At 41.6% G+C, this 23,848-nt stretch overlaps 1 protein-coding gene across 1 annotated transcript in view; it reads right to left on the bottom strand.

The window, feature by feature from the left end:
• Positions 1–23,848, bottom strand: part of ZFAND3 (zinc finger AN1-type containing 3) — a 314,683-nt gene that overhangs the window by 19,358 nt on the left and 271,477 nt on the right. The window contains exon 5 of the mRNA XM_082347897.1: positions 5,106–5,273. Within this exon, the coding sequence (XP_082204023.1) occupies positions 5,106–5,273 (168 nt within the window). The remainder of the gene's footprint in view (positions 1–5,105; positions 5,274–23,848) is intronic.

Below are 23,848 nucleotides of genomic sequence, written 5' to 3'. Positions count from 1 at the left end.
ACGAAACAGGAGGTATGTCACAAAAATACAGAATTCAGCTTGAAGGAACTTCCACTGGCCAAATCTGAGACAATTTGAGCAACAAAATAATTAAGTATAGTAATGAATTATAAACCACTGAAAAATATAAGAGCCCAATGAGTCCAAACCAATGAGATAAATAAATGGGGGAGGAGAATGCTCCGTGCAAATGGTAAATGCAGAAGGACTGGAGTTGGCAAAGCATCATTTTGCAACCATCATAGTAAAGATTGGTTCAGGCAAGAATCATCAATGGATGCTAAATCTAGGAGACCTTTTTGATGATGATCAGGACATTTGTATAGTCCAAGTGTTTCCCACAGATTGCTTACTAGTTGCAAGGGCAAAAATACTATTTTTAGAGACATCAGACAACACCTAGACTGGGTGAATGAAGCAAAATTAACATTAATAATGAGAGGCAGATAAACATCCGTGCCTCCCAATGAAGAACCCTGAGGGGAACACAACATCACCCATGTAGCATTCTGGCTGGGAATACATAACCTGAATCTAATCATGAAGAAACACCAGACAACCTCCAAACAAGGAGTGCTCTATTTTAAAAAGTGGGGGGTTGGGAAGGGTAAGCAGAGGAGGGTGGAGAAATGTAGCCTTCAAGATGTCAATATCATTAAAAACAAAGAAAGGCAATGAAAATGTTCCAGCTTAAGAGTCTAAAGAGACATGACAACTAAATTCAACACTTGATCATGGACTGGATTCTGTACTAGAGGGGGGGAAAATGCTTTTATGAAGTATATTACTGGATCAACTAGCAAAGCTAGAATATGGACAACAGATTTGATAATATTTATCAGCATCAATTTACTGAAGCTGATAAGTGTGCTGCGGTTATATAAAATAACTATTCTCAGGAAACATTCATTGAATTTTATAGGGATAAAGGGTCACAATGTTTGCAATTTACTTTCAAATGGTCCAGGACAAACTTTTAATTTCCAAAATGTTAAAAAAAACAATACCCAGAAACCTTTTCTGATTTAATTGTTAAGTGTGAGGCCCAGACATTCTATACTTTAGAGACTTCCCAGGTTGGGAAGCGCTAGAGCAGTGGTTCTCAAAGCACGGTCCTCAGGCCAGCAGCATCAGCATCACCCACTGAGTCAGAAGCTCTGGGGGTGGGCCCAGCAGACTGTGTTTTAACAGCCCTCTGTGCAATTCTGAGGCCCACTTAAGTCTGAAATCACTGACCTAAACTATGAGCTCCTACGTTCTGTATTCTACCTCCTATATTCCCCACAAAACCTAGCAAAATGCTTTATGCAAAATCACATCTCAATAAATGCTAGCTGAATTTAGCTTGACAGTGAATGAAAAGGCAGAAATGACCACTGAGGCACTTTAAGTCAATAAACTAAAGGTCCCAGCTAAAGCATCACTCTGAGTTTCTAAAGGGAATATAAAATTTATTTTGAAAGCAGTAAACGAAGTCAGATTACTCAAGAGGTTAGTAAAAGCACTGTTGTCCCAAAAGGGAGCATATCAGCTTACAGTTTAAGTCACTGTCAACTGAAAACATGCCATAACTTATGCAAGCTCTTAGACTGGTATTTAAAAATTAATTCTGTGGTTCTGGGAAGCAATGCATAGCGATTAAAAAGCCATGTGGTACGCATCATGCAAGATCTGATTAGAAAACACAGCATCCACATGGCTGTGCTGTGGCCCACATCGGATGAGGATGGCCAGATTTCAGAAGAACACCCTCCAGGTGGCATTTGGAGAGACAAGACCCCTGTAAAGACAACGAGCTGATCTATTTGCCTACTAAGTAGAAAATGAAACAAATAAATCCATTTTTATGCAATTGTTTTCCATCTTGAGAAGTTAAACTGCTGAAGATACACTAGGATGCAGGGTATCATCGCAGCCTCACCACATGCTTTTTCTGATTGGCACCCAGAAAGATTTCACAGGAAAAGGGTGTTACTGTGGTATTGTTGATTTAAAGGTTATCTAGTCACAGCGAGGCAGAGGAGAATTCATCTTCAAAATTCACCTCCTTATTGAAAGCCCATGGAGTGTCTTGGCAATTAACAATTCCTATCACCTCTAGCTGTTCCCTATGTGAGAAGACTCAGAACTCGCCTTACAAATTGCTCTTTTGAAGATCAAAGGGGAGCTGAATGTGTCTGTGTGCTCTCGATGAGACTGTGATTTAATGGAATTTTTAGAGAAGGCTTGCTGGCAGTGTTTGGATGAGAGCCCCAGGCGGAGGATTCAGGGGAGCTTGGCCACTCTACCCTTTGGAGCGTCTTCCCTGTCTTTAATTGGCACCTCATTAGAAATTAATGAAAATGACATCCTCTGTTCTTCCTGCTCTAGGCATCGAATGCTACAAAAAGGTCCATCACAATTCGTAACACATTCAATTTATACAGCAACGGCTCTTAAGCATTATTTATGAGATGTGAATTTCTTGTCAGCAGTTAATAACCTGTACAGAGTGGAAGGGGAATGGAAAAAAAGATTGTGAATATATATAAAAAAAAGATTTTCTGCAGTGGAAAAGTGTTCTGTTTGAGTTCAAACCGCCTTCCTGAGTCTTCACTTACAGTAGTAAATTACTGTGTTTCCCGTCTTCCAAAACCTTTCAGGGCAGTTAAACGTCTCCCTAGCACTCCACGCAGCCTCAAGGAAATAACCGTACGACTCACCGTTTCCTAGAGATCCAAGCAGACAGGCAGGAGGGACACAGGAGCTATTCGTCAGGGGCAGTCCCAGAGGTGTGTGTTCCCATTACTGTCCTTCATCTTTTAAAATGTGGCAGTTGACTCAGTCATTTTTCTGGGGACGTAAGTGTAATGCTCTCAGTGGGCCCAATTGAACTCCCAGCTCTCTCTAGGAAGGCTACATCTGGTGGGACTGCAGAAAGCTCAGGGTTCTCTTCTCCAGCAGAAAAATCAAATCTCTCTATAAGACGACCCTCAGAATTGGGCATAAGCCAAGGGACCACGTGTTAGACCATTTAAAGAGAATACACATCTATGGCAAACCCAATAGGCACTTACTTTAGAAACCCAGCCTCCTGCCTGAGAGGTGAAGAGCACAGCAGAGTAATCTGCACTTACCAGAGCCAGTCAAGTTGGCTTCACTTTAGGAGCACATGAAGTCATCCAACATGTATTTCTAGATATTTTCAGCTTGGTGCTTAAGACCTTAGGAAATTAGGTGGTTTGCATCAAAGCTGAAGGGTAAACTGGGAGACTCGGTTACCACACCTCTGGATCTCTCAGCGCTAAATTGTGAATTCTCACTGCTTGCCTGACAAGGAGAGGAGGTTATTAGCCACTGCCAGAGGCGAGACAGCACACTTGATGGACCAACTGCTTGATCCACTAGGGCAAATGCTGTGTAATACCCAGGATTCAGTTACTTTCAAGAAGGAAACAAGAATGTAAGGTACAGGAAAATCCCATGATTCTAATTTAGGAATCACCAAAGGCCTGTGTTACAAAAGCAACAGGCAAATGGTCAGGGAAGCTGCACAACACTGGCAACAGACTGAACTGCTGAAGCCCCAAGGGGTCCACGTGAAGACCAAAGCAAGAATTTGCAGACCACAAAAGATCAGACAAACCACTATGGGCAAAGCTGGTTAGCCATGAGACCCCAGAGTTTCCTTGGCTAACCACAGTATTCCTTCACTACCTCGTTAAGAATTTTACATTACCTGGCAGGGTTGATCAAGACACAGCCTAAGAACAAGGTTCTGGGCTCACCTGGACCACATCACATTGCAGGAACAAAAGTGAGGTTTGAAAATTCTGCTGACAGCCTCTGCACCCATGTCTTATCCTACCTCTCTCCTTACACTTTCACACAAGCATTTAATAGGATAAATAAATGCCAGGCTAAAGAATAAAAACTTGTCCAGTGATACCTGGACTCCACATGCTAGTCACCGTTTCTGCAGTTGAATATAAATGTTTCTGATACTGCCGAGTACCACACACCAGACTGTGTAACAAACAGATTTCTACTCATGACAGGAAAGGAGTTCCAACTCAGTTTCCACGAGAGGCTGGAACTCCCTCCTGTCCTTCTCATTTCCAACAGGGCAGATAACTGAGGGACAGGAGCAGCAACGGCGATCTCTTCAGAAGATGAAGAGCTTTGAGCAACTGTAACTTCATAACTGCTGGGAGAACCACCTAGTCCTGACTACCAGCATCAGTACTTACAGGATATCTAAGGCCATCCCAGAGGTAAAAGGAGGCTTCTAAAAGCTCACTCCTAAGGACAAAGGATACAGGATTCTCAGAGGCTAGAGCCAGTGTGCCTGATGACAGCTCTGTCCCAAAGAACAATTTCACAATACTGTGCTCTAAAGTCAAGAAATAAAAACAGGGACAGGAAAACTGTAAGTCAGCCTAAATAATGCAGCTACACAATTTCGCTTCCACGTGACACGATGTATGTGGTCAAAGGGAGAGGAAGGATTGTTCTAAGTTTTGTTCCACTGTGGGTAGGCATAAAGTTTTTAAAAAGTACATCCCACCAAAAATTCCAAGAGTTGGTATTACACTGGATAATACAGAAGGAAAAGGTTACTTTAAAGCTATTTCAAGGGGTTAACTGACAATGAATTATGGTTCAAAGAAAATAATTTTCTAATCAAACTTTAATTTAAAAGGGATATGGGGGAGAAATCTTCCATTTGTTATATATAGTAAGAAGCTCATTCAAAATTAATTTAATATCTGAGTTTCACGGTATATATCTCAGAATTTCACTGGTTTGGTTAACTTCTAAATAAGTCATCAATGAGAAGGAACCACAGTAATATGCAGTGGGGAGAAGCTGAGAGCAGTAAGCAGTGACAATGCAACTCTAATGAAATATGTGTAAGAGTAGTTGGGGAGGTTTTTTGCCTTTTCTGTATGTGTGAGAGGAAATAAAGGGTGTTTAGAAATAAGAATCCTCTACTCTGATTTCCCAAGCTCCAAACCTATAGCTCGCAGGGAGGTACTCGGGAGAAGAATGAAGGAGCTCAGCCTCTCGGGGTGCCAAGGACACAGCCTCTACCACGCTGTGTCCTCCACTGGGGGGACGCTTACCGCAGCGGCACGATCCCAGTTCCTGCTGCACCAGCTCCAGTTTGGTTTGGCACTGGAAGCACCGACGTCGGCTTTTCTGTTTAGATCGGCTGGTTTCCTCGGATCGTTCAGTATTCTCCAGTAGTCGTGGCCGTTTCACTGGCGAAGCCTCATTCTCAGACTGTGAATCTGAGCAAAACAACACATTTGGGGGTCAGGGTTAGTGCTTGGCCTGGCAAGCACAGCTGATTAACGTACAGCCAAGGCATTCTTCTGACCAGGCTACTGCCCTTTTCCAGGAACTGGATCAGTATAAGCAAGAGCCAGTTCTTCTAACTGGCCTGGTTTATGTCCCAAATTGTGACAAGCATGCACCTTTAGAGCTGACTTCTAACAAGCCAGGCCCAAGCTAGGAGAGGAGGGTGGGGTGGCTCAACAAACATCTGTTCTATGTTGTCTTTAAAAAATAGCTATCTCTAAGAGGAGACCATTCGAGCTGGAAATGGGATCCTCTCTTTGTACCCCTTCTTTGGGTCCTAGTTGCTTACTGCTTGTATTGGTTATTTATCTCTTCTTGGATCTTTGTCCTTAAGTAGACTGTAATTCACCAGAGAAGGGACTGTGTCCACTATTTCTGTATGTCACCATGCTTAGCACAATTCTATACCTGAAGTCAGTGTTTCATGGGTGATCCATGATCTTTTCTAGTAAAAAGACATTTCTATTCCTATGCACAATTAAACGCACAAGAATCAGGTTCTAATACTGAAAACGATTCCAACTTTATTCAGAGTGAAGAAGTATCCTTGTTTGTTCACAAATAAGCTGTCCCATGGCCTCCAGCGTGGGGTGGTACAGAGGCAGCACTTGGCACCGCAACCCTAGGGCTGGTGCCAAATTAGCAGGTGAAGGGAGATGCAGTGTGCAACAAGTGTTTTGTATAACCTTAAAAAAGTAAAATGCAATAAAGTTCATGTCACAGGCAGACTGTAAATAACTCTTGCTTTCAAAAAAAAGAAAAGAGCCAGCACTTGGGGTGCTCTGTACTCCTGGAATTACTGCCACTACATACTGACGATGCACCTCTCGCCAAGGTTCCAAAGTGATTTGTGCTAAACCACCTCTGGAAGAGAGTCTCCTAACACAGTAGCTTCTTACTGGTCTCCCTGCCCTTCCCCTTGTCCTACAGTCTATTCTCCACACAGCAGCCAAGTGACCCTGTTAAAAATCAAGTTAGAATCATTTCACACTCCTGCTCAAAATCCTCTAATAGCTCCCCTTCTTGGAGGAAAAGTTCAGATACTTCCTATGACCCTCAGAAAGGCCCTGCCTTTCTTATGTGCCCTCCTCCCACCTCTCTCCCCTCATCCCCTGCTACTCTCTCCCTCTGCTCCATCCACACTAGCCTCCTGATTGTCTCCTACCTCAGGGCCTTTGCACCTTCTGGTCCCTTTGTCTGGAACACTCTTCACCCAGATCTACCCGGAATTCCCTCTCTTAAGCTACATTTTCAATGAGGTCTTCTTCCCTGAAAACCCTATCTAGACCACTCTTGCCCCCTTCAGCAGCACTTCCCTTCCTCCCTTTTCCTGCCTTTTATTCCTCCACAGCACTTATCTTTTGACATTATCCTCCAGGAGAATGTAAACTCCTGGAGGGCAGGAAGTTTCACCAGCTTTGTTCACTAATGTGCCCTCTATGCCTACAACTGAGTATTTCTTACATGAATAAATCTTCTCCTAAAGCAGTCCTGATTTTCTATTTACTGTGTCTCTAGTGAGAAGCAGTAGACTGTTGGCTGTTTTTCTTTCTTTCTTTCTTTCTTTTTTTTTGGCCGTGCTGTGAAGCATGCGGGATCTTAGTTCCCCGCCAGGGATCGAACCGAACCACGCCCCCTGCAGTGGAAGCACGGAGTCTCAACCACTGGACCACCAGGGAAGTCCGGCTGTATTTCAAGGAAGGCTGTCTGTATCCCCTTCCCAGCCTCCTTCTGTGTGGAGAGGATGCTGCATTTCGCCCGAGCACTCACTGGCCCTGACAGTGACAATGGTAACAGTTTGCTCACAGCCCTCCGGCCCACCGCACCGTGCACTGACTTTCAGAAGGTACGCACCATTCTTAGCAATTGTAAACTTCATTTTTCATTTCGTTTAGTTCTTGCACCCTACATGACATTTTCCCCCAATACAAACCAACTAAACAAGGCCTTTGATGAAAACAATTGAAAGCAAGTTCAGCCTATTTCCCAGCTCTGCTGAGCAAAGCTGTCCAAACCTAGTCAGTGTGATGACTGAGGCAGCCAGACACACCAGGCCCCTCCCCTTCCCCTATAAGAGCAACAAGCAACAATCTAAATGTAAATGATTACAAGGCAGCCAGACAAAAGGAATTCACCTGGTATAGGCCACACTGTTCTGGGGTGGGGTGGGGGGTCCTTTTTTACAAACCAGAAATGGCACTATTTGTATTAATAACCCTATTTCGACTTTTTTTTTCCATTGGGTAATGAGAAGAGAAAATTCTAGAGTAAAAACTGAAACAAAAAAATGGTGTTTGTTCTGAGACAAGGTCCTAAATCTGGAGCATCCACATCAGAAATTATCCCCCAACCCTGGGGGGTGAGGTGGGGAGAGGAGAGAGATTGGGGTGCACACAAGAAGGTGGCTGAAGCCTTTGCATTTTTAAATTGTTAAAATCCAGAGGGTCTTGACACGAGGCCAGCACACCTCAAATATAAAAGAGGACCACTCGGACCCTCTTTTATTTGCACTGCGACCTCACAGAACTGAGCTTGTGTCTGGAAATGCAATGTTCACATTCAAAGCTGTTTCCCAAGTGAGTCTGCTCCAAACTGTCAAATGTGCTGTCTACCTACGTAGCACCTATTTCCATTTCTAAAGCAAGCCTCTGCTACAAGAAGACAATTTACTTTCAGTATGTCAATGTTATCCATGGCTAACTATTTTCAAACAAGCAAGAGAGTGGTATGTGAAGACAATACTTTTTAACATACGATTCCTAAGATTGAGAAACAGAATTCATATTGATATAATCATAATCATCATTGGTCATCACCAAACAACCCAGCTGATGGAACGCCCCCAAATTAGGAGACCTGTCCAGGCCTGATCCCTTTTCTTCTAATTCTCCACCTTGTCTGACCAATGAGCACTCAATAATAACAAAACTAAGAAACAGGTCTGCATGGCCTCATCCTGAAATTTTCCTTTATCCATTCCACACTATATATAAAGACAACTGCATTATTTGCTCTGGAAGGCAGGAAGCATGGGATGTTCCTGAAACAGTGGGTCCTTAGGGAGGTCTTTGATGCTGCCAACAGCTTCTGGCGGCACTGCACTGGCCATCCTAAAGGAACACCACGCAGCCCTAGTCAGTCCTCTGAGAGTCAATGTCTCGGCATCTGTGCAAGTCCAAGACCTAAGGCATCCATGTATAGAAAGCCTGAGCCATGAGAAGCAGTCCTCAATGAGTCTGAACCAAGACAGGTGAAATGTTTACCAGAATGTGTTATTTTTCGGAATCAAGGAACTGCTCCTAGACATTAAGAGATTCGTAACTTTAGCATTCTGGAATACACCCACTTATCCTTCACTCAGTCAATGGTCTATTAAGTGGAAAGGAATCCTTGTGCCCTCTAATGCTCTCTACCACAAGGAGAGAGGAGAAAAAACTCCCTAAACTGTTTACCACCTTCCACATGCTGCCATCCAATTATGTGTTATCTGTAACTTCTTGGCAAAGCAAACCATTCCTTGGCATTTCCTCACAAGTCAACTTAGTATTTTAATTATAAGCTGATGAAATAAATAGCGGTCTACAGGATCATCATCATGTCTGCATAAGAAATTTACATCTCCTCTCCTAATTACTTAATGAAACCTGTGCCATGTGGGGAGTTGCCTAAATAAGAGAAACAGATGTCCAGGACAAGAATTCTAATTACATAATAATGAACTAAATAATTCAACTGTTCAATTACAAATTTAATGGCAATTTTAAAAGGACCACCAGAAAGAAAAGATCCAATTATGGTCAACACTAAAGGAACCCTCATCTACTGTCCGTATTTGAATAAATTAAAGTTTGATTATTTACTTTTTGCTCACAAATAGTAAATAGTTCTTGTTACCCTGAAGCATTTTCAACTCCTCAACAATGATGGAAAACACCTACCAGTCTACTTGCATAATCTGAACTTGGGCAGTAAGGGTTTAATGCAGAGAGAAAGGTGAACAGAAATAACTCTCATATGCAGCTTCTTTAACTGTCAGAAGAAACGCATCCTTGCAAGGAGCATGCTCATTAGCAGCAGAAGAGTGCAGCGGCGAGCTAGAAACTGTTCCCACCCCAGGAGTTAGGAGTGACTTCTAATTAAGGTCCTTCATAAATGGCCAACAAAGCACCTTCTCCCAGTATGCGTTTTCTTGAGAACATAATCTAGTCTGTATGTACCCACACAAGAGCTGCCCACATGCCTATGCCAGGCTCACAGTTCTTGATATCCAACCAGACCCCCTCTTCCTCTGCCTACGTTTAATAGCCTGAGGAAGATACCACATCAGACCTTCTAGTCAAAGGAAAGTCTGATCAAGAATCATAATGTGATTAAACGAGAAAGGAAAATCTTAAGAAAAAGTAGTTTATCTCTCAGTTTCCTAGATTTAAAGTAACCATTGCTTTATTTGTGACAGAGAAATAAGTACAGTGATTTTTAAAATATATAATCCTCTGAAGAGAGAAAGTCTTCTAATTGTACTTTCCTAGCCAATAGCAGAAAAGTAGTGGTAAGACTTTCAATTTAGGAACACAGTTTAACTGGAAAACTTGACTGGAGACGACAACAGACCTACTTCTTTTAAAATTCTGTTTTATCTCTGACAGAAATTCACATTTGTTCCTTACTGTCACTGTTCTTGTCTTGACAACTCATGTTCTCTCCTGAAAATTTCCAAATAAATTGTGTCAGCCCTGTCAGAGCTGAATCCCAATCTCCCTGAATCTCCCATCGCTGTGCAGCTGGCAGCCCGCACACAACTGAGACTGCTAACCATGACCATGTCCCTCTGACACCTCAGGCAGGCTCCTGACCCTCTGCACAAGCCAACACTCATGGTTTTGAACAGGAGAGTGGAAATAGCAAAGTGCCAACAAAGAGAAGGAAGCTTCTTCTATTCACTTCACCCATACCTTCCCTCACTTCTAAGAAAGAAAGATGAATCTGTTTAATCTCAGGTTTTATGACAGCTTTTGAGGTACTCAATCAGTTTTTTTAGAATCTATCACAGTCTCTTGACAGACTGACATTTATGATCCCAACAGTCTGTGCAAACATCAGTAAGAGCAATAATTAATGAACCTCACACATCACTGCCATCTCTACTTCGACCATTTAAAAGAAGCTTAAGGGCGCTTCCCTGGTGGTGCAGTGGTTAAGAATCCGCCTGCCAACGCAGGGGACACGGGTTTGATCCCTGGTCCGGAAAGATCCCACATGCCTCAGAACAACTAAGCCCGTGCGCCACAACTACTGAGCCTGCACTCTAGAGCCCGTGAGCCACAACTACTGAGTTCACGTGGCACAATTACTGAAGCCTGCGTGCCTACAGCCCATGCTCCGCAACAAGAGAAGCCACCGCAATGAGAAGCCCACGCACCACAACAAAGAGTAGCCCCTGCTCGCCGCAACTTGAGAAAGCCCACGCACAGCAACGAAGACCCAATGCAACCAAAAATAAAAAATAAAAGAAGCTTAAGCTGCTAAAACCTCTGTCCATGAAAAATACCACACTCTCACTGGAAAAACTGATAAAAGACACTTAAAAAAGAAAATCTGTTTTATAGGTACTTTCTCTCTTTCTCCTCAGGCTTCCTTTCAGTGTGTGCAGGGATTAGATTCATCCTCTCTGGCTTCTTACTCTGTATGCCATAAAAGACTTCAGGAGAGAAAACTCCCTCATTATCCGTTAAAATTTTGTTTCCACTTTATTTGGCTGGAATTTCCCCCTTCTTTCTTATTTTCCTAATGGTCCTAGAACTATTTTGGAATATCACACCTGTTAAAAAGCTGTTACACAGAGAAAGAAGTTCAACTCTTTGGAAGAGGCCGATTATTAAAATTTTGTGGAAAAACCCTTCATTTTCATTTGATATGTAATACAAAGATGAATCTAGTTTGAAATACTCCTAGGACGCCACATCTTAGATCATAACCATTTTAAAGGTCAGGTGTTCTCAAACTGCCAGGCAGTACTGTTGTGAAGCCCAAATCCCTCTCTTCTCCTTCCATCTCCACCCCCATCCCTCCAGGTTATTTCCTCTGGCTTGCTCCTTATCTTGAGGGTGGTCTCCTCCATCACAACCTCAAGACAGCAGACCTGACTCTTCCTCCCTGCTGAGAACACAAGATCGGGAGACCTGGGGTAGCCAATCAGTAGAACCAATTATCTTGGGAGCACACCTGAACTTTTGGGGTCTCTGTCCTTCTCAGTATGCTCAAAAGACATAAAGCATCAGAAATCTTGAGGGTAATTTTATCATCTGTCTGATCTTCACGACAGCAATTCAAAGCTGCTTCTGTAGGGACATTTTTTGATTGGAAGACAGCTTAAAGAGTAGCAGAAAATGCAGAAGTCATGAGCCATAATTTGTACCCTTCATGAAATGAGCACCCATACGTCCCAAAGACATGTTTTAAAGACTGGGATCAGATTTCTCACTTCCTCATAGCCCATCTCTCCCTCTGATTCCCGCTGGACAAGAAACTGAAAGCTGATTTTGGTGGTACACACTGACACCAAAAAAAAAAAAGCAATTATGAATTCATCAAAGGATCAAGTAAGAGAAGCTAATGGGCTGTGGGGAGAACAGCTCTCCATTAAATAAAATCATCTTAAATGAAATCATGGCATCAGAGTCCAACAATTCTAAAGGAAGGGGTTTCTCTCAATTTTTCTTTCTAATCTGTGTGCCTTTTATTTCTTTTTCTTGCCTATTGTATTAGCTAGGCTTTCTAGTATGATACTGAATAGGAGAGTTGAGAGAGGACATTTTTGCCTTGTTCTCAACCCCAAGAGGAAAGTATTCAGTCTTCACCCAACTTTTTATTTTGAAAAATTTCAAAAATATAGAAAAGTTCAAAGAATAGTACAATTAATACCTGTGTACACTCCAGTCAGATTCAACAAGTGTTAATGAACGATCTGTCACACTGCTTTATCTCTCCCACCCCAACACCAAACCATCTGAAAATAAGTTGCAAACATCAAAATACTTCATATATACACATTTAACAATAAGGGCATTTCCTTACATGACTAAAATATCATACCTAAGAAAATTAAGAATAATGCTCCAATGCCATCTAACATTCAGTCCATATCCAAATTATCTCCATTGTTTTCAGTGTTTACCTTCATTGTTTCAAAGGCATGTCCAATCAAGTTGCATGTGTTACATACATCTGGATCTCACGTCTAAATCTCTTTTTAATCTAGAACAGCATACTCTCAAATCGTGTATTTGTTCATTCATTCAAATGACATGGACTTGTGGATAGTCCTGGTTAGTTTTCCTGTGGAATATACCACCATCCGGGATTGACTGATTCTTTCTCCCTCTCTTTTCTATTTATCTCTCTATTTTTAATGACATCATTTATTTGTAAGGAAGGAGATTTTTTAACTGTACACCTCCTCTGTTTCATATTCAAGACCAGCAATTAAACTTCCAGCAAGCCCCTGACAAATCCACATGGTCGGAGGGCTGGCACAAGTAAGGGCAGGTGAAGAAGGGCAAAGCACTGTGTAATCAGCCCAGTTCCCATTACACCTTGGCAGTGGGGGAAGGAATGTTCTTCCTCTAACTTCCTCCACTGCACACCTGCCGTACAGGTCATCAGGATATAGTTCATCTGTGCCTTGGCAAGGAAAGGATACTTAGGTGAACATTAGGAGAGGAGCTGTCAGTGTTTTAGCCCATGATTTCTTAAAGTCTGATGGCACTGTCTGTGACTGAAGTTGGTCCCAGAAGGCCACAAGTCACTTCTCTAAATATCTCCTTTCCAATAGCTTCCTGGCCTTTTTCTGATTGCCCTTCCCCTCCTGATGGACTCTACACTGTTGCTAATTGTTCCTATAAGATATCCCTTTCATTGCTGATCACTCAACTCTCTAAACCTAAGGAAAATTTTCATCAGAATAAAAAACATAAAGCAAAAGCCCAGGAAAGTTCACTTGCAATAATAATCACAATCTCATTAAGTAAAATAAGACTCTCAGTTTATCTGATCTAATTTATGTAGGCCTCCAGATTAATGACCACTCTGTTCAGGGCCCAGACAAGTCAATATTTTATTAATTATTTATCAAGTGCCTACTGTGTGCCAGGCACTGGGCTTTAAACTAGCAAATCAGAACTACATATGGCAATGATCTCTCCTCTCAAGGAGGCCACATTCCAGGAAAGATATAAATAAATAAACCTACAGCATATTAATGTATGAAGAGACTATGAACATAAAATGTAGCAGTGATAAATTCTGTTAAGGGGGTGATTAAGAAGCAGAAGAGGGAAAGGTCGAAAAGGTACCTCTTGGGGCTTCCCTGGTGGCACAGTGGTAAGAATCCACCTGCCAATGCAGGGGACACGGGTTCGAGCCCTGGTCCGGGAAGATCCCACACGCCACGGAGCAACTAAGCCCGTGTGCCACAACTACTGAGCCTGCGCTCTAGAGCCCGTGAGCCACAACTACTGAAGCCCACGCACCTAGAGCCCGTGCTCCACAACAAGAGAAGCCACCGCAATGAGAAGCCCACACACCGCAACGAAGAATAGCCCCCGCTCACCACAACTAGAGAAAGCCCACACACAGCAATGAAGACCCAACGTAGCCAAAAACAAAATAAATAAATTTATTTTTTTAAAAAAAAGGTACCTCTTGAACTTAAGAACTATACTGTATACATATAAACAGGTGATTTTTAGCTCACATCTGTCATCCTCGCATTGTTTTCTGTTAGCCCTGCTTTTCAAAATACCATTTGTATAAAAGTTGTTGCTCATCTACCTTCTACCTCATCTCTTTACCAAAAATCGTATCTATTAGTAGATCCTTTCACAGTCTGGAGAGCAAAGGTACATGGAGAACACCGGATTGATGGGTTTTCAGGGAAATAAAGCTGTTTTACATCTTTCTCTTCTCTTTGACGCCAACTGGTTCAATTTGCCGGCGGTGGGGGGGGGGGGGGTGTTCATGAACATCTCACTAAAATGTCAATGGCCAGGTTAGTTCTCCTTCCATCACGTTTATTAATCTTAATGCTGGTCTGTCGGTCTGAACAGACACATACATGGCATTAACTGCCAATTTTTCTCTATCAGGAATCTTTCAAGCCCATTTTCCTCTTATTATTAAATGATTTACTCTGAGATAATTATAGGTTCAAATGTAGCTATAAGAAATAATACAGGGGCTTCCCTGGTGGCGCAGTGGTTGAGAATCTGCCTGCTAATGCAGGGGACACGGGTTCGAGCCCTGGTCTGGGAAGATCCCACATGCCACGGAGCAGCTGGGCCCGTGAGCCACAACTACTGAGTCTGCGCGTCTGGAGCCTGTGCCCCGCGACGGGAGGGGCCGCGATAGTGAAAGGCCCGCGCACCGCGATGAAGAGCGGTCCCCGCACCGCGATGAAGAGTGGCCCCCACTTGCCTCAACTAGAGAAAGCCCTCGCATGAACCGAAGACCCAACACAGCCAAAAATAAAATAAATAAATAAATAAATAAAGTAGCTATAAAAAAGAAAAGTGCTTTAAAAAAAAAAAAAAAGAAAAGAAATAATACAGAGAAATCCCCACGTACCCTTCACTCAGTTTTCCCCAATGGTAACATCTTGCAAAAGTCTAGTACAATATCACAACCAGGATGTTAATGTTGATACAGTTAAGCTACAGAACATTTCCATCACCACAAGGATCCCTCATGTTGCCCTTTTACAGCCATGCCTACTTCCCTCTCCCCCTCCCCCACCTTGCTCCCTGGCAAACAGTAATCTGTCCTCAATTTCTAAAATTTTGTCATTTCCAGAATGTCATTTATACGGTCATACATGGACTTATAGATGAAATCATATGGTATGTAATCTTTTGTCCAAGCTTATTTTTAAGGTCACTTATCACAATAGGTAGATATGCCACAAGAGATTCCTTAAGTTACGCTTCAGTAATAATTACAATAATAACCACTAACACAAAGCACTTATCCTGTACCAGCACTTTTTAAATGCTTTTACAAATATTAACTCATTTTGCTTTTATAACAAGGTTATGTATGAGGTAGGTACTATTATTACCCGCATTTTAAGATGAGGAAACTGAGTTATGGGGTAAGTGAATTGCTGAAAATCACACAACTAGTAAGTAGAAGAGTTGGACTGTGAACCCAGGCACCATGGCCTGGAGTCCTTGCTCTTAACCACCACGCTATCCTGTTTCCAACTGTTACTACACTTCAAGATTCTACTTCTGCTCTTCCATGAGGGTACCTTACTGTGAAGATGAATTTCTGCTACTTCGTATGTATCCAAAGACCCCACTGCCTCTGGGATGAGGGTGAGGGCAGATACTGGGTCAAGTGTGGGGATGAAAAGCAGCACCCCTCTCACTTATGATCTCCTTATCCAAACATGGTGGTGCAATTTCTCTAAACTACAACTCTGTTGAATAACCCTATTTGTCCTCTGCTCTTAGAATATGATTTATAAGACTTACTCCTCATACCATTTTCTTCCTATCCCTGTTAACTCTCTGAATATCTCTGGATTGTAGTCACAGAATTTTATTTATATGAAATCAGCTTTATTTTTTTCTCTCATGTTATTTTTAAAAATCTGTCCACAGAAGTTTCTTTATTGCTTATTTGTAGGATGATAAAAACTTTTCCCCCAGTAGCAAAGGAAAAGGTCTCTTTAAAAAGGCACAGATGAGGGTGATTACCCCATAAACCACTCCTGGGTTCATCTGAAAAACTGTGGCCACCATCCCTGTTTGTTAAGTGCCATTCCTACTGCACTGTTTATTTAAAAGGTATCGCCAGGAGCTAAATTCTACAGAGGGGTGGCTGGTCAGCAGAACGTGTCAGACTAGCAATACAGTAGTCATCCTTTGTAGCTGGTACTGGCCTGGCACCACTTCCTTGTTTTAGCTTCTTCATTAGCAAGACCTGTCCTGCCTGCCCAACTAAACCATATTACTTTCCCCATAGATTTTTCAGTTACTCATTGTAACCGACAAATTACCCTCAATAGATAATCTTTCCTTTTTATAACCTGTTTGGGTATTTTAGAGTTCAACAATATTACAATGCATTGATTTTTAAAATATTACATTTATAGCATCAGTAGCGTACAGGATAAGGTAGTAGCACTATTGAGGTGAGACAAAGAGAGAGCAATATGAAGAAACCCAAGAGAAATATGTACTTCTCAAAGGCCACATGCCTTCGTGTTTGGTGACCACAAAACACGCTCTATGACCACAAGGATTCCAAGACTCTCAGTGCTAAGACTGGTCTTGAACTTCTGTTCTACTACCTTTTCCAGTATTTCCAGAAAACTAATAAGATCAGCCACGCTTTATTTTCATTTACCCAAAGAAAGGGAAATTTGAGAGAATCCATGAAGTATCTATATAACCAGACTTATTTTCATATAACTGGGTCTAAGGCAGGCAATACTATTTTCATTTAGTTTCTTAGAACACTCATTTAGACGTTACACTGACTAAAAAACATGTAATAAGTCTACTTTGTAGTTACATGAAACCTAGATTTTTCAAATTATGCCTTACAAAATTATACAACTGTTTTGAGCAGCTGGGCAGTACATGTGACTATAGTCACTTCTTCCTACTGGTGACATATTTAAAGAAGCCAGGAGGAAGGAACAGGCCAGAAGTCTTCAAATAATGTTGTACCCTCATATCTTGGTCTCCAAAGCCAATGACTTGCCCAAGGGTTAATCTGATTTGACCCTGGGTCTTTTGCCAGGATGACTGAAAGAATAGGTGTCCTTTATGGAAAACACTTGAGTATAGGGGTAGGGTGAGGACATGGGTAAAGAAGAATGAGACATTAATTCAATTTTTCTGACTTTGTGTTAAAAACATACAGACAAAAAGTCAAATATTCCCACACAAGTCATCTCACCCCTATGAAGCTTATAATTGTTTTGTCTGCCTGACTTACAATGCAAGCCTCTAGGGGCAGGGACAGAATTGGCCGCGTTTAGTACTCCACTGGTACTCAACAACAAAATAATAATAATAATGAAAAAGAATATAACAGAGGACAAATTCCTAATGACGGTAATCTTGCAATGAGAGATTGTCATCCTGTGGGCTGTGCTCCAGGTTTAATGTAAGGGGGGAAAAAAATGTTTGAACATTTATATTTTGCTATTTTTAAAAAAATCAGCTTGAATGCATAACTAAATAGATGCTAAAATTAAATAGCTGATTTGTTTTTAAACTATTTTTGTTTCTAATTTAGCATCAACTTAATTCAGTTCCTCTCTCTACCTATCACTTAGTTTCTTCCACCCAAGATTTAGTCTTTTGACTCATTACTCCCAGGGTAAATCCTTAAGCTTATAAATAAATACATCTGTGCCTCATTTTAACTCTTTCCAATGTGAGGCTAAATGAACCTAAAGTTAGAACTTAACATGATGATAAAGAGTGCCCAGTGAAAGCCTTGTCCCGGCCCCCCCCCACCGCCCCCAAATGAGTACCTTAGGCGTTCATTACTCAGGGGTGTATCAGTGTTGATGTAGATACTACTAAGTGTGTAGGGGGTTGAGGAAAGCTGCCTTAAGAAAATGGCTTATGAAGGAAAGAGAAATAACCCCATTTGTAAAATGAGCTGCTGGAAAATCAGAGGCAAGAAACTTCTACATAAAATTACTATGAAGATTTATCTTTAGTCCATATTTGAAACATGAGAGGAACAAGCATCTAGCATTTCAACCTCAATTCAACCAACTTTGCTCAACACTCTTCACTTAACAGAATTATGATTTATCAAGATGTCCACACTATGAACCATACTAAAAAAAATCAACTATATATTTTATCAATGTTAACTTCCCAACTTTGAAAACTGTACTGCAGCTATATGAGACAATACCTTGATTTTAAGAATTACACACTGAAGTTTTAGTATAAAAAGGTCATTACTGAAATGGTTAGGGATGTGGCTATAACACACACACACACACACACACACACAACACACATGCACGGAGGGGGTGAATAGAGAGGAGAATAAAGAAAGCCAATGTGGTAAAATGTTAACATTTGGGGAATCTGGGTGGGGGAGTTCCTGAGAATTATCTTCTCGTAAAATTTCTGTAAGTCCGAAACTGTTAAAAAAGCAACAACCACTATATCCCAGTAGTGGGAGTAGCCATACTGTCTTTTCTTAAGGCAGCTTTCTTCATACTTGGAGATGACTGGCTAGAGTGCCTGCTGAATTCCTTCCCAGAAATGTTGATACTGCTTAGGTCTGATGGGAAAGTGCATGACCAAACAGTTGTAGCAGGTAATCAACAGTAAGGTCAAAGCTCATACTTCTCCAGGTTTGTAGTTAAGTCAACACTTATCTGTAAGTACACTTTAATGATTAGTCACAGACTTGTACCTGTCACTCTCTTAGTCTATACTTCCTCCAATTCCAATAAGGACCCATTTTAAATTGCATCAATTACTGCAACAGCTGTTCCAGGAAGGATGATGACCAAGACCTTAAGACGTGATTTTAATCTTTTAGAAATGGATTTATCAACAGGAAGCCAAAGAAAAAGTAGTTCTGAACCCTTGTCAGTTACAGGAACTATCAGTTAATGCCAAGCTGGAAAACAGACTGCTGCAGCTAACACTTCCCCTTCAAATCAGTACTACACAAACCGCGCCCCCACCCCCCCAGCACAACTTTCTTTTAAAAGTGACCCTGCATATTTGAACACATAATTCAAGCTGTAATGTGATAACATCTTTGGAGAAGAGGTCTTCAACTTTCTCTAGAAACAAAGAAGCAGTGCCCAAAATACTTTTTTTTGCAAGTAAAGTCTGGCCCACAATCAAGGTAAAAATCTTAAAGACTGTGTCTCCTGTATTCCTTCTTTATCCCTCGCTAAAGTAACAGAAAAGTTAACAATCTGAGTTAAACGCCCTGTTTTCTTGCTTATATATGTATACATTTTTAATAGGTTTTGAAGGGGTGGAGGGATGTGGGAAATGCATAGCATGTAACTAACTCCTCTGTCCATTAAGCTAATAGAGATGTGGTTTATTTAAAATTCTGAGTTGTGGTTCTGCTATTTGGGAATGGCTTTCTGAAACTCTGTGGGTGGATACCGGTAATGAAACAGAATTCAGAACGGCGGGGAGCATAGGGCCAAATAAGCTTTTATAGCAGAGTGTGTGTATGCACTAAAAATAATTACACATATGTAGTGGGAGGCTGGTTAACTGAGCCCACAGAGGCACTTGGCTGTTCAGATAACTAATCACAATATGAAGTCCCCCATGACAGGAATGTTTCCAAGGTTAAACTGTCTGATTTTTAATCACAAAGAAGTAAATTTATTGGCTAAAGTTCTCTCATGTTGTTAGGATGCAACAGCCAGTCTTTTTATCAAGATTTTAACTACAAGAAAACTATCAACCCTCCACGGCTCCTAAATTGTGATTTGCCTCAGAAGGAAGGAGTTCTCAATTATAAGTATAAAAACTTAGAGAAGAGCTCAGAAAATAAGAGTATTTATTGTTTTTTTGGAAAGCAAGCTTGTGAAATTTCTGTAAGAATTACTTTATACCAACACATACAGTAAAATTTTACATTTAAAACAAGGCCTAGAAACAAAACAGAACAAAAAAGAAGTTTGATTTACCCGTTCTGATGCCCAGTTTTCTTAAGAAGGGGTTTTCTGGGCTTTCTGTCATTACCGCCCTCATCTGTTGAAACAGGGCGGCTAACTGCCCCTGACTCCACTATCCTTCACTTCTTCCTTTCCAGGTCTGCACTCTCCAATCTGCTTGGCCTCGGGCCCTCATTACCAGTTTCTGATTCCACCTCTTTGTCCAACCAGATCATGTGAGTTATGTGAGTTCTTTCTTACTTTCCTCCACACTCCCTCAAACTCCTCTTTACCTTCCTTTCATTCAGACCATCAGGTACATTCTGTCCACATCTCTATTACCTACTGAGCATTTATCAGGCACTACATACTTTAAATAGATTATTTCATTTCCCTCAATAACAACTCAATAGCTGGGTCTGTTATTTTACAGAAGAGAAAATCAAGGCTCATAGAGAGATACAATTCTCCCAGTTATATAGTTGGTAAAAGGGGGCACTGGAATGTGAACCCAGGTGGTCTGCCTCTAGAGGCCCCCATTCTCAACCATGAACACATATATCTCCCTTCCCTTCAGGATTAGGGGCTTTACCTTGGGTATGATCCTATCCCCTACATTTCCAAAGAACCACATACTACTGAGGCTACCCTTTCCTTCTGTCTTCCACCAATGATTAAATCAGGAAGCACAGTCCTGACTTTGTCCCAGATAACTTTTAGTTCAAGAGGATTAAACACATTTTCCTCTGATCCCAACCCCCAGACCCAACTGAAATAAAAGCACAAAAATAACAAGAATGAACCCACTGCAATAAATATAATTGTGTATGTTTAACATAATCAGCAAGAGATTTTAAACAAATCTCTAGACGGTGGTAGCAATGGGAGTGGGTTAAGGCTGAAACTTGGTGACTGCAGAGGTGGTAGCTGCTGCATGCAAAGGAAAAGTCTTAAGAGAAGCAGAATGAGAAGCAGGGCAGAAAGCAGGGGAAGCACTGAAAACACTTTTATTTGTTTCTCTCTTTCTTTTTTGTAAAACAACTATACTGGTTTTGGCAGCAGGCCATATTTACCTGGCAGAAATCTGGACAGCTCCTGTCTAGAGAAACTGAAAGACCTGCCTAGGCAAAGCCATTTCTATGGTTCCTCATAGTCCAGTCTTCCTCCTCCATCAGGTTCTTAACTTCCTCACAACGACCCTGCCAGTTAACACCTCGTCCCCACTCCATTGCACACAGAGCCCCAGTAAAAATTCCCATTCAAGAAAGAGGCATGGTAGAAACCCTGCCCACCCATGTAGGCCTTTTCTCTTAAAAGTCAACAAAGGGACTTCCCTGGTGGCACAGTGGTTGAGAACCCGCCTGCCAATGCAGGGGACACGGGTTCGAGCCCTGGTCCAGGAAGATCCCACATGCTGCAGAACAACTAAGCCCGTGCGCCACAACTACTGAGCCTGCGCTCTAGAGCCCGTGAGCCACAACTACTGAAGCCCGCATGCCACAACTACTAAAGCCTGCGTGCCTAGAGCCCGTGCTCCCAACAAGAGAAGCCACCGCACCGCAACGAAGAATAGCCCCAGCTCACCACAACTAGAGAAAGCCCGCGCACAGCAACAAAGACCCAACGCAGCCAAAAATAAGTGTGTGTGTGTGTGTGTGTGTGTGTGTGTGTGTGTGTATATAAAGTCAACAGAAAACCAAGCTTCACCAGGCAGATAAGGAGAACCTGAAGCATGAAGTAAAAGACAAAGATAAATAGGAAAACTGGCCTCAAAGCAATCACAGAGAATTCAGCAAACAGAAGAGCACAAGTCTAACCACTAATTAATACAGTCAGAAGATATTACTGTATGGGACTTCCCTGGCAGTCCAGTGGTTAAGACTCCGCACTCCCACTGCAGGGGGCTCAGGTTCGATCCCTGGTCAGGGAATTAAGATCCCACATGCCACGTGGTGCGGCGCAGCCACAACAGATAGATAGACAGACAGACAGATAGAGACAGACAGACAGACAGACAGGGCTTAAAAAAAGAAGATATTACTATATGATAGTAATTCTTATTATATCCATAAGCAAGAATAGGATACTATGAAAAAGAAACCTTCAGAGAACCAGAGCAAGCGCACTGAAAGCTTGACTGTTGAAATACAATCAAAAGAAAAGCTGAGAGGTAAAGTCAACAGAATCACCCAGAACACAGAGAGGAGATAGAGACTATAAGAAAGGAGGTTAAGATCACCAATCTAGCAGGTCCAACATCTATATTATGAGTCCCAAAAGAGAAGAGAACATTGGGTTGGGGAATGTCAAAGACAGTCTGCAGCTCCATGAAGGAGTACGTCAGTCTTCAGATCTTAGGGCCTAGCAAGTATCCAGCATCTTGAATGAGAAAAAAAAAGGACGACCACCAGATACTTACTACAAATTTTAGAACACCAAGAATAAAAACATGATCCTAACAGCTCTTGAGGTGGAAAAATCCTAGCTATACTACTTAGTATCAGTGTCATCTGACTTCTCAGCAATAACATGAAATGTGAGAAGACAAGGGAGCAATGATTTTCATCCAAGAATTCTATACTTAATCAAACTTTCCACCAAGCTGGGGACAGAAGAGACATTTTCAGATATGCAAGAATCCCAACACTCTTTCTCTTAGGAACTTACTTCGGGGTTGTATTTCAAAAAATGAGGGAATAAAAGAGAGAACAGTAAAGGGAAACTGTGAGGTGACAAAATAGGCTTATAAAACATCTAGTCTAGATTGAGGCAGAAAGATGGTGGGCTCCAGGAGGGAGGTCTTGAGTGAAAGGTATAAATACAGGTTTGAAAAAAAGAAAGGCAAGTACAAGTTCCAAGAAAAAAAAAACTGTATTAAAAAAATTACGATCCAAATATAGAGCAAACTAAAATGTGGCATGATTTTTGAGCAACTGGTGGAATACAACAACAAAACCTGATTTGGCTTTGATGTAAGAACATTCTCCTTACAGGCCCAGGCACTGTGACATTAGACCCACAGAAAAAGCAATCTATTCCTAGCATATAACTTGGCCTCCTGGCAGGGAACAACATTTACAGAGTCATAATAATATAAATGTCATTTATTGGCTTTCAATTTAAAAAAAACAACCTATGGACATAATAAGGAAGATTTGCTTGTGGCTATAGGCCAAAAATAAATAGTTAACAACTGTGACAATATTAAAAAGTATAAGTGTAGCTGACAGGAGGTATGATAAGGTAGTACCTCTTATCACAGGTACTAATATCCTCATTAAGAGATGGTGCTGAAAATTGATGGATTAAGAAAGAAAAGGGGCTTCCCTGGTGGCGCAGTGGTTGAGAATCTGCCTGCCAATGCAGGGGACACGGGTTCGAGCCCTGGTCTGGGAAGATCCCATATGCCGCGGAGCAACTGGGTCCGTGAGCCACAACTGCTGAGCCTGCGCGTCTGGAGCCTGTGCTCCGCAACAAGAGAGGCCGCGATAGTGAGAGGCCCGCGCACCGCGATGAAGAGTGGCCCCCGCTCGCCACAACTGGAGAAAGCCCTCGCACAGAAATGAAGACCCAACACAGCCAAAAAATAAATAAATAAATAAATTTATAAAAAAAAGAAACCTATTAAGTGTACCTATTTAAAAAAAAAAAAAAAGAAAGAAAAGGATGAAAACAAATAACATAAATTTCAAATGCTGGGATAAGGAACTGTGTGAGCTAAATCTTTGTGTTTCAAACCAGCTGACATCTCAAAAATCATGAATATAAGCATTTTTTCTTTCTTCCACAGTTAGTAAAAAGGTAACATAAAGAGTGAAACTACTAAAACAG

The sequence above is a fragment of the Balaenoptera borealis genome (assembly GCF_965194805.1).
Source record: "Balaenoptera borealis genome assembly, chromosome: 12".
NCBI classification, from domain to species: Eukaryota; Metazoa; Chordata; class Mammalia; order Artiodactyla; family Balaenopteridae; genus Balaenoptera; species Balaenoptera borealis.
The sequence above is the reverse complement of the archived record's forward strand: the minus strand, read 5'-3'. Positions and strand labels throughout refer to the sequence as shown.